Genomic DNA, 11,346 nt, shown 5'->3' on the forward strand with positions numbered 1-11,346 from the left:
TCACTGGCCTAACTATTAATAAAACTTTGTAATTCGCAAGAAAAAAATGAGTCGATTTCAGGTTCCTTGTAAATTATAAACTTAGAGAAGAGACAACTAAAATGTGTCCGTGACAAGTTCTGTATCAAGTGATGATAAACAGGGTTGACTTTAATAAACCAGCGCTCTCAGTTTTGTCTGTAACTATGCTATAAAATGCCTGTGTCATGTGGGTAGTAATATTGCTGCATACTTATGCTCCCACTGGTTAACTTTGCATTTCCGTGTTTTAATTGTGCTGCCAAGTGTTTAGCTGTAGAGCTGTTTATATCAAACATATTATAATTATACAATTTAATTTTATATAAACCAGTGGAATATAGTTCATGTGGAATTGCTCTTTCTATAAAACTTAGTTTAATACTTTAGAAAGATGTAATGAATATGAGCCACTAAAAATATCGTCAAATTAGGAGTGGAAGAAAAGTCCACAAGAGATGGGGAGGGAAGAGAGATGTTAAATCCAAGAAGACTTTGCACTCAGTTTGACTTGCATGTCTCTCTGAGGCCTAGTTCTCCTTTAATTGGAAACTTGAAATATCGGTAAAGCATTAGGGACGTGGTCTTTGTAGGAAATACAAAGAGAACTTCAGTCAGTGAGTGCTATGTCAAAACTTGAAGTTGCCTGTTTCTCAAAAGCCAGTGTTGGTGCTATGTCAAAAGTACTCGTCCCAACTGCACGGCAGAAGGTCTCTGTTTCACTTCCATATTAAAGCAAGTCTCTGAATTTTACTTATTATTTCAGATATGAAATTTTTGTTCCCGATAATTGATTAAATTCACGTTTAAGAATCCACATAATTACCTGAAGGAACACTATGCCTAAGTTATTCTTCAGGCTGTATAAGGTTAAGTTTTCTAAATGACCCCTGACAAGAAAAGTAAATTAAATAGACAGTAAAGTCATAAAGATTTTAGTGTGTTTTAAAATCATGCCTAAATTAGCATTTCATTCCGCTTAGAATATTAGAATGTTGCTGTGGATATGCTATACGTTTTGCTTTTGACAAATAAAATATTTTAACTTAAAACAGATAAACTGAAAAAGATTTTCTGAAGATGTTTATTAAATAGATTTTTAAACGATACGGGCAGTCTTTTTTCTTGATTCGCATGAACAAGACTTTTATCCTGGAAAAAAGTAACAAAAAACTAAAGAATCGGGAAATTACTCGTACCCTGCAGAGGCCCCGCCCGACAAAGCCAGTTCTAGTCTAGACTGCATTTTGTTGTCTGTCTTGGGAACTCACTGCAGTACTTGGCCTTTGAGGTAGAGAAGTTCAGCTCCTCTCCAGCTTTCCCACCTCTAGTAAGGTTATTTTACACTGAGCTTCCCATGAACTGACTCTCTGTGTTAAAAGTGCTCTTTGAAATGTGGCTTGATCTTTTCTTCAGTAGATTTTGATTTTTTCAGTGGTAAGTGCACTGGGTGGGGCACTTTTCCCATTTATGTCTTTAAACTCCAGGTTAAGGGTACCACACATGGCATATATGCACAAAAGGAGCACTGGAGCTATGTTAAATGTATAGGAGTAAGATGATAATTAGCAAGTAAAACTTTAAGTGGTGGAAAAGTCATTGCCAATGCCTCATCTGTCAAAGTCCTGAATCAGAATTTCAGAGCAAACTTAGTGACTTTGACATTGTGCCAGCCCTCTGACATCTGTAAATTGATTTTTATAGACTGGAGATTAATGGATTAATGACTTTAATGAATTCCTGAGAATCTCATTTATTTTTGAGATCTAGTATAAAGCGGTGAAGACATCTACTGCTAATACTTTGTAATTGAATGACAACATATTGCCAAACTATGGAATCTAAACGATTAAAAAATAAGATTAAACTGAGCTAACAGAAATTATTATCATACTAATGATTGATATATATATTTACATATACATATATATACTTTTGTTGGTCAGACTATGAAACTTTCTACTAAATGTAATTAATGCTTGTGATTATACTGTCCTTCAGAATCTTAAAAACTCCTCCCACTTGCGAAACTTGATAACCTTTATTTTACCCTCTCTGCTTTGAGAGTCACTATTTATTGATGGAGTCTCATTGATATTCCTCAGGTAAATTGAGGAAAAGCATTCCGTGTTGTTATCTCTACAGTTTTAAGCCTGTAAAATCTTAGACAAGGGAATGCCTCATAATTCGTTTTTGTGTCCTTAGCACTGTCCTGGACCAGTGTCTGACCTATAGTGGGTGTAGAATAAGCATTTAGTGAAGTGAGTTTTCTGAACTAAGTAAGGTGTCATGAAAGTGCCCAAGTTGTAGCATTTGGAGATGCTTATGGTCTGCAGGACCACCTCCCTCTGCACACCACAGCCTGGCCTTCTCATTCTGATACCCCAGTCCTAATGTCTGTGTGTGTCCAACTGGTAGGTTTTTCTTAGGAGTTTCCCACATCTTCTGAAACAAGGTAAAGGACATATAAATGGTCCTCTTTTTGCTGTTATTTTCATATATATTGCAAAATTAAGAGCTGAGCGCATGTCTTTGATTTTATGATTTTCCATGCTATTAAGTTATAAGTGCTTACCAGAATCTAACAAGTACTTTGACTTTTTATTTTCTCTTCCTAGGGATAGGGGATCGGATGCATCATGGAAGAATGACCAGGAACCACCAATGGATGTAAATATAAGTCTTTTTACACAATATTTTAGAAAGTAAGGCAGGACTTAATCTTACAAATTCATCATTTTTGATGGTGAGGAGGTCTCTCCTGCTGCTTACACATGTGAGATCATGTGCTCCCCCTCTCCTAGATGACTCTTCTATACCTACTTTCAGTAAGAATTTTTGATTGATTATTTAAAATATTTTCAGCCACGTTTTAATAATTATCACCTTATCATTTTACTTATAATTTCCTATTTTTTAATCAATTTTGACACCTGATAAAGGCAGAATTGTCAATATTTTTAAAAATGTTATTCAATTTAGTAATTTACCATGTGATACATGAAGACATTTATTAATGGTGCTTTTAATAAGTGGCCTTACTTTTGGAGGTGCAAAACCATTAGAATCTACCTACCTGTCCATCTTTTACAATATAGTCACTGTCTTCAAAGGAGAGTTCTTGATTTTCTGTTTTGAATCCATGTCAGCAGGACTAGTTTTACGTCTCAGAGTCTTTCTAGAGAGATGGAATAGAGTCAGGAATAGTGTGTAGAATCATTTGATTTAATTTTCCATGGAGATGTTTGAGCATGTTTTCTTTCGTTTAAGTTTATAAATGTAAACATTGCAGCAATGAGTGTATACATGTCTTGAAAATGAATTTATACAATATGAAAGAAAACATGTAATTATTATGAGAGTTTTAATATGTGTTCAGTAGTTCTTAGGAAGTTTCCCAGTACTATAAATTCTTGTTATTTGTAGATGTAACTTTGTTCATTTTAGTTCTCAAGCAATGTTGAAGATTCATAGTCTCTGATAATTTCTAATTTTGCTGAGGTAAGAATTAGGTAACTCATGCTCACTTAGGGGGTCACTTAACCAGTGAGTGGTCTTGGTTTAGTATCCAGATCACCATCGGAGTGTATTTTCTAGTTTATGGCATGTAGTCATGTGGTTTCCATTAAAGTAGGGGTGCCCAAACTTTTTTCAATGGTTTTCACCAAGGTCCATATGCAGTAAAATACACAAACAGCCGGCCACTCACTCGAGGTGAAGTACGTATTGCCTCACCTGGTTTATTTAAGTAAACTAAATATATTTTTGGAATTTGCTGCGGGCCAATTAACAATAGATCTGCGGCCCGCGGCCGCAGTTTGGACACCCCTGCATTAAAGCCTTGAAGCTTCACTTTATGTTCTTAGTTATGTATAGGATATTTTATTACTGAAATTACATGCTTTTAAAGTATTCGAGACTTCACAAAGGTTTTGAAAGACATTTCTGGTGAAAGGCAAATATTCTGTTGTTTCAGACCTAAGCATTGAAGTTGCTAATTATGGTAATTCTAATTGTTTATAAAATTGGTTTGATTAGGCTAATTATAAAATTAAATCTGAGCATACTTCATGTAGTTTGTTTTTTTCTAAGTAGTTATCTGTCCTTTATTTCTACAGTATGGAAAACTCTGAAAGTCTAAAGTTCATTTGATTTTGATGACACTTTGTAGTTTAGAATTATCGCCTAGTGTTAATCATAGATTAGAATTGGGGATTTGTGGGTTTAAACTTATTTGAAAAACAATGCTGTGAAAGTGGGAAATGTTGGACTTGCATAAAGGAACTAAAAATTACTTATAGGGAATGTATCATACTCATAATAATTTCTAATATATGAGTACTTAATTTATAGTTGACTAAGTGTGTTTAATGAATGCCAGTTTAAATTAATTTTTATATAAGGAAAATGCGATTTTTTTTCCTATTTTAACAGGTGATTGCAAAATATTGCTATGACATTCTCTCTAAAATAAACTATTGCCAATTAAAATCCTTTAACCTCCCTGCTCTTTAGATGATGCCCAATTATTTAAAATGGCACAGTAAGGTTCTTTATTCTCTAATTTCATTGTCTCTGATTTTTCTATATAAGAAGCTTTCACTTTGCCTTGCAGAACCATTTTCATTTCTTGAATATACTGTGCCTCTGCACATGTTCCCAATCCTTGGAAATTTCCTTTCCCTTCTTTTCACTGCTGATTCATCATTAGAGATTTATCTTGGGTCACTTGTACCAAGAAGGCTTCCGTGCCCTTTTTTTCCCCTCTTCAGCCCCATATTCCCATAACAGTAAAGCACAGCACTTGTCATTGGTCTGTTTACCTATTTTTCTCATTTGAATGAACAGTTTCAGAGACAGGAATGTTTTCCGTCTAATCTCAATACTTTCCACTGTCGGTAGACACCAGATTCAACAAGATTTTAAAAATCTTAGCACATTAAGATCAGTAATAAAAAAATCATGTATTTTGAAGGTACTAAAATTAGTTGGTGTTTTTGAGTTTGGTTATAGATCCTGAGGTGAATGGCCTCGTTTTTCATGGACCATTTATTTGATCTAGAATGTATCCAAGCAACACCATACTGAAAATCCCACACAGAGACTTTCATATACATTTTATTTCTTCCTTTAAAATGTGCACACATGCATACACAGTTAGCCTGCTTTCATATGTTTTTTATGAAACATATCTATTTTCTGATATTAATAAAATAATAATATGCCTGATTTCTAAGGAATCATAGAAGTCATTATATAGCTTGTAAGTCTTGTTTTTTTGATGGGCTGTAACAGTGAATCGCAAATTTAGTTACCTCTGAATTTCCCTCTTGCAATTTAAAATGATTTCCTCTTATAAGTTGGGTCATGCATGTATCTGCTTGTCAAAACCTTTCCCTGCAGTGCTATCTAGATAGCATCGCCAGTGATTTTTCTCTACCCTAATTGTGCCTTATTATTCAGCCCTTACTATATATGACATATTAATAAATAATTAATACCTGGAAAGTGTTTAGAACACTGCCTGCATATAATGAGTACCTGCAGTTTTTGCATGAGTGAAAGATGAAACATTCTCTTCTATGTTTATATTAGATCTGATACTTGGTTACTTGCACATTCCTGACTGATCCTTCCTTTAGCATTTTTGGCAGGGGGCACTGTGATGAATCTTGACTCTAAGCAGGAAGTCAGACTTCTAGCTAGGGAATAGCCATATCTGAAGGTTGTTAAAGATTAGCATTTTAAAGTTATCTATCTGTAACTTTCTAGGAATTAAAAGTAAGTAAGTAAATAAATAAATAAATGAAAAGCCTTGAGTACTCTTCTGACTCTTTGTCAATTAACAGTCTTTAGGCATTTATCAAAAAACAGTTTATTTTTCTGCCATATGTAATTAATTCAAGTATTACTGGAAAATATTAAGTGTAAAAGTATCTTTCAGGGTCAGTGTTAAATAATAGGCGTGTTCTTCTCATGTCCAAGTATGCACCGTTGAATTGGTAAATTCACATGACATAAATCTATATATTTTTCTCTTTCAGGCCTTAGATTTCAGTGATGATGAAAAGGAAAAAGAAGCCAAACAGAAAAAGAAGTCTCAGATTCCAGGCCGGAAAAAATTCAAATCTGAATTTAATGAATCAGGTGAGTGAACGTAATATATATAGTAATTTTTTATCTTCACTTACATTTACTTAAGTTCATCAGTAATAAAACTGAAGGAAACTTCTGGGATTTCTTTTTGCCTCCTGTCATCTACCTAGCATCTTCCACAGCATGAGATGTGGTGGGAGAGAGTAACAAGGATAATCCATAGGTAGTTTTTCAAGCTTAAGGACGTAAAAAAAGCTTCCAGGGGTAAAAGCAAACTAAGCCTCGGTATAGTCATTTGTGCTCGTGAGCACTTTTTCTTAGGAAATTTACTTACTTCCCTGTTTAGAATTAAATTATATGGCTAAATAGCTAAATCAAGGTATTTTATTTTTTAACATGCGTTCCCTTTTATTGTACCTTTTTATGTTTTATTTGTACTTTTAAAAAAACTAAGCTTTTATATATTCACATGCAATTGTAAGAAATAATATCTCTTGTATGCCCATTACGCTGTTTCCTACGATAGTAATATCTTGCAGAACTATGCAGTAAAATACCATAACCAGTGTATTGACGTTGATGCAGTGAAGGTATAAGAACAGTTCCATCACAGAAAAAGATCCCTGATGTTGCCTTTTTATAGTCACTCACACTTTCCTCCCTACCTCCTCCTCCTTAACTCCTGGCAACCAGTAATCTATTCTGCATTTTTGTGGTATTTTTTTGTCAAAATTGTGAATACTCCTATAAATGGAGTCATACAGTATGTTACCATTAGGGATTGATTGGCACTTGTCACTGAGCATGGAGATACATCCTGATTGTTGTATGTGTCAAGTTTGTTTCTTTTTGTTCCAGAGTGGTATTCTATTACATGGATATACCACAGATTGTTTAACCATTCATGCATTGAGGGTCTTCTGGGTTGTTAACAGTTTTTGGTTATGGGCATAAAGTTGTTTTACTCATTTGTGTACAGGTTTTTGTGAGAACACAACTTCATTTCTCTGGGATAAGTGTCCAAGAGTGCAGTCGTTGGACTATGTGATGTTTGTATGTTTAGTTTGTCAAGACACTGCCATACTGTTTTTCAGTGTGGCTGTACCACTTTACATTCCCATCACCGATATATGACTGACTCAGTTTCTCTGCATTCTCACCAGTATCTAGTGCTGTCACTTTTTTATTTTAGCCATTCTCATAGTGTGTAGTGATATCTAACTGTGGTTTTAACTTGTATTTTCCTAATGGCTAATGATATTGAACATCTTTCCATGTGTTCATTTGCAATTTGCATATCCTCTTCACTGATATATTTATTTGTGCATGTATTTTGCCCAATGTTAGCTAATTGTACTTCTGTTTTTTTAACTTGAATTATGAGAGTTATTGTACATAATGTCTTCCAGTCTTAAGCCTGTGTTTTCATCCTCTTAAAATGGTCATTTGCAGAACAAAAATTCTTAATTTTGATAAAGCCCACTTTATTAGTTTTCCTTGTATGAAGTGTGCGGATTTCTTACCTATACATTACATCTCAAAGATTTTCTCTTGTATTTTTTTCTGAAAGTTTGCAAAATTATTTTAGCTATTCTAGTCCTTTGCCTTTCTATATGAATTTTGGAATAATCTTCTCTATATTGACAAAACGTCTTGCTGGGATTTTTATAGGAATTGCATTAAACCTGTATATTGGTTTGGAGAGAATTGACATCTTTACTATATTATTGAATTTGCAGTTAAAAATTTCTATTTGTTTCTTCTTTGTATTTCTTTTTTGCCTTAGGCTTTCAATTTTTATTTGTTCTAGCGTGTCCATAATTGAAGCATTTTTATGATGACTTTTAAAATATTTCTCAGGTAGTTCTGAGGTCTTTGACATCTTGCTATTGACCTCAATTCATTTTGAGTTTTCACTAAGTTTGAAATCTTCTTGGTATGACGAGTGATTTTCATTTGAAACCTAGAAATAATGGGTATGTGATGAGACCCAAAATCTTATTTAAATCTTATGTTTTAGCAGTTTTGTTTTTAAAACTTCTCTGGCAGGAAAAGAAGGAGGGTGTCCCCTTATTACTGTTACTACCAGGTAAAGATAGAAGTCCAGGTTTTCTTCTCAGCCTCTGTTACACCTGAGGCCAGAGGTGCCCTGTTATTGCTGGGCAAGTCTAGGCCTCCTCTTGTGCCTGGGAGGGTCAGATGCCTCCTTACTGCTCCCCTGACTCCAGTAGGGGGTGGCCTCATACCACTGGGCACCAGTGATCGTCCTGCCTCTGCTAGGTCTTCTCTGACTCCACCCAATGCAGGCGGCAGGTCAGGGGGTGGAAGGCCAGCTTCCCCACGGGGTCTCCAGTCACTGTGGGGAGGCCGGTGACTATCTCCCTGTTCGGCCTGCTCTGACACCAGCCTGGTCTGAGGATGGAGACATCGCATCAGCACCTGTCAGGGGTGGAAGTCTAGACCCTCATTCAGCCTTTGCGAGTGTTGGTGGGGGCGGTGTCCAGGTTTCTCTGTGGTGTTCAGCTGGCGTCGAGGGGTTATTGTCTAAAAGGTTTCTGTCGTGCTGGGCTTTCCTTTCCTGATACTTTGGCCTTTTGGATTCTTTAAAATTGATCATTTTAAGCCTTACGCTTTTAACTACCATACGATATACTGGAAGTTAAAGAAAAGGCATTATTGAAATTTGAAACAGTATTTTGGATGTATTAAGATTTTTAATTTTGTTTTTATGCTTTATTTTACCCCACTCAAAGGTGAAGATTTTGCAGAAGTACATCAGAATTGGAATGCTCATAGCTGTGCTTCAGAGCATTCAAAAGGGTATCGCAACAGAGAATCTACACGAGGATTTTCCCGGGGTAGACATCCCCGACCCGCCCATGGGAGGCCCCCGCCTCCACAGTTTTATAACCCAGAGCACACGGCATCTCTGGAGACTCCAGGATTTCTACCTCGGACACAAGAGAGTCTCATGATGCCACGGTATCCCTTTCCTCCTCCAGTGTTTGACGTGCATCATTTTTCACTCCCTCCTCCACTCCCACCTCCACCACCACCACCACCTCCACCACCTGCCTCTGTAAACATGGGTTGGGCTGTGCCTAACATGGCACCTCCCCCATTCCTTCCCATTCCCTACTCCATACCACCACCTCCGCCCCCACCTCCCTTGCCTCCGCCCCCCTCTTCTGGAGATAGTAATTCTCATTTTGGATCGTACTATTAGGTGAATGTATGCATTTCCAGAGCAATGTGGACTTTTTATGTTATATGAGAAAATTTGTTTCTTGTTTTCTTTTTTAAATATGGGAAGGTTTTTTTTTTCTTTTTTTAAAGAAAACGATTATGGAGTTAGATTTTTAAAACATTGTAAAATACTAAGTTCTTCCTTTTGTTGTAAGTTGATATATATTAGTAACCTTTATGCAATTGTATCCATGTGAAATTGCATCCATTGTAACCTTTATGAAATTGTATCAGTTTAAATTTACAGAGGGAAAATCTAATTATGCAATATTTAGTTAAAACTTTCAATCCATGTTTTTTCCCATCCCTGTCCAATTAAACAATATATTTAGATTTATTAATAGATCTGGAACAACTTTTATCATGGATCAAAATATACTGAACGTACTGATTATCTTTTTAGTATATCTGAAAATGAGGTGTTAGAGTTCTATGGAGAATCTTTAAAATAAACTATTTTTATAAACATACTTTGGAAGTTGATTTTGATTGTAAATGCAACTTACCAGTAAATTTAAATGGTGTGAATTTTTTTGTTTTTTTTTTTTTTTATTTTTTTAGAACAAGTAAAGGATACAGAGAAGGAATGGAAAGCTTTACATATTGGTAGAAACTATGACTATAATTAAAGTTAATATTTATTCATTATGCATAGAGAAGCTTTTCATTATATATATATAGATTTCCATTATTTGGTCATTATTCAGTGTTTAATCACTTAAAGGGACACACGATTATTCACAATAAAATGTTATTTATTCACAATAACATGTATTTGACCCCACACTAGGAGACTATGTGTCTCCCAGATTCTCACATGCCTGACACAGATTAGGTGCTTGATAACTATTTAATGAGGGACCGACTGAATTCGGAGTTGTTAAATGACCAGTATTATTTTACATCATGATACAAATGTAAGGGAAATTACGAAATTTTAGAAATAGGGAAGTCCTTAAAAGTAGCATCAACTAGTCCTCATTTAATAAATAAGGAAGAGCTTAACTAAGGGTTCCAAAGAGTTAAGTGACTTAACTAAGGTCACTCAGTAAGATGGCAAGGAGTTAAGCCTGTTTTTTCCTTTAGTGTCTGATCAGCACTTTTTGCTAAATTGGTGCTTCCCAATCTTTCGTTCCTTGACACTCTTAGAAAATAATGCTTGTATGCACATCAGGGTATTCTGGGGACCACTCACCACAAGCCCTTGGGCTCTGGTTGCACCCAGGCCCCTCATCACCTCCCCACGGACTGAGGAATCTGCAGGGTTCCTGGGCACATATTGAGAACCTCTTGTTTTGGTATACGCTGACTTTAGCATGTGTTGTACTTTTATTATTCTTTTTTGAAATCTTTTTGCAGCTTCTCTTTAGGAGTTACCTTCATATATGGCACCGTCCTTTTCTGGTTGATAGAATATCATCAGAGTTAAATGAGATTATATCTAGAAGGACTAAAAAAAAGTTTTCTACAAGAATGGAAAGAGTAAGGTGTTATCATTTATTAATAGTATTATAAATCAAAAAGTTATAATCACCATGGCATTTAAAAAATCTTTGAATCCCTGTAACTTGTCAAGCATTAGTACCTGATAGTACATAATATCTGAAGAAACACAGAGCTGAGTGCTACCATTTGATATCTGCTCTCAGTTAAGTAGCTACCTTAAACACTTTGATTCAATTTACCTTGCTCCTCATACTTACTTCAGGGTTTTTGAAACTTCAGGGTTCCTGGAAATCACCTATAATTATCACCTAAGTTTTGGATAGCTTATTAAAAATGCACATTCTTGGACTTTATTTTAGATTCAAATCCGGTAGATCTGAGCTGAGACCTACCTACGAAACTATTATTAACAGGTAACCCCTGACCCCGGGTGATTTATTCTTTGTATAGATAGATTGCAGGGTAGGTATATGACTAACTTCTTGGCCATTTATCCTGGAACTGCAGGGAGTACTGTTTGGAGTAGTGGTGACCAGGTGG

General features: G+C 35.5%; 1 protein-coding gene across 1 annotated transcript in view; it reads left to right on the forward strand.

Moving 5' to 3' along the window:
• Nucleotides 1-10,011, forward strand: part of NAF1 (nuclear assembly factor 1 ribonucleoprotein) — a 51,953-nt gene extending 41,942 nt beyond the window's left edge. Inside the window, exons 6-8 of the mRNA XM_081077419.1 lie at nt 2,637-2,688; nt 6,063-6,165; nt 8,868-10,011. Of these exons, the coding sequence (XP_080933545.1) occupies nt 2,637-2,688; nt 6,063-6,165; nt 8,868-9,340 (628 nt within the window). The 3' untranslated portion in view covers nt 9,341-10,011. The remainder of the gene's footprint in view (nt 1-2,636; nt 2,689-6,062; nt 6,166-8,867) is intronic.
• Nucleotides 10,012-11,346: the final 1,335 nt, after the last annotated feature.

Source organism: Rhinolophus hipposideros, assembly GCF_964194185.1.
Source record: "Rhinolophus hipposideros genome assembly, chromosome: 16".
In the NCBI taxonomy this organism is placed as follows: Eukaryota; Metazoa; Chordata; class Mammalia; order Chiroptera; family Rhinolophidae; genus Rhinolophus; species Rhinolophus hipposideros.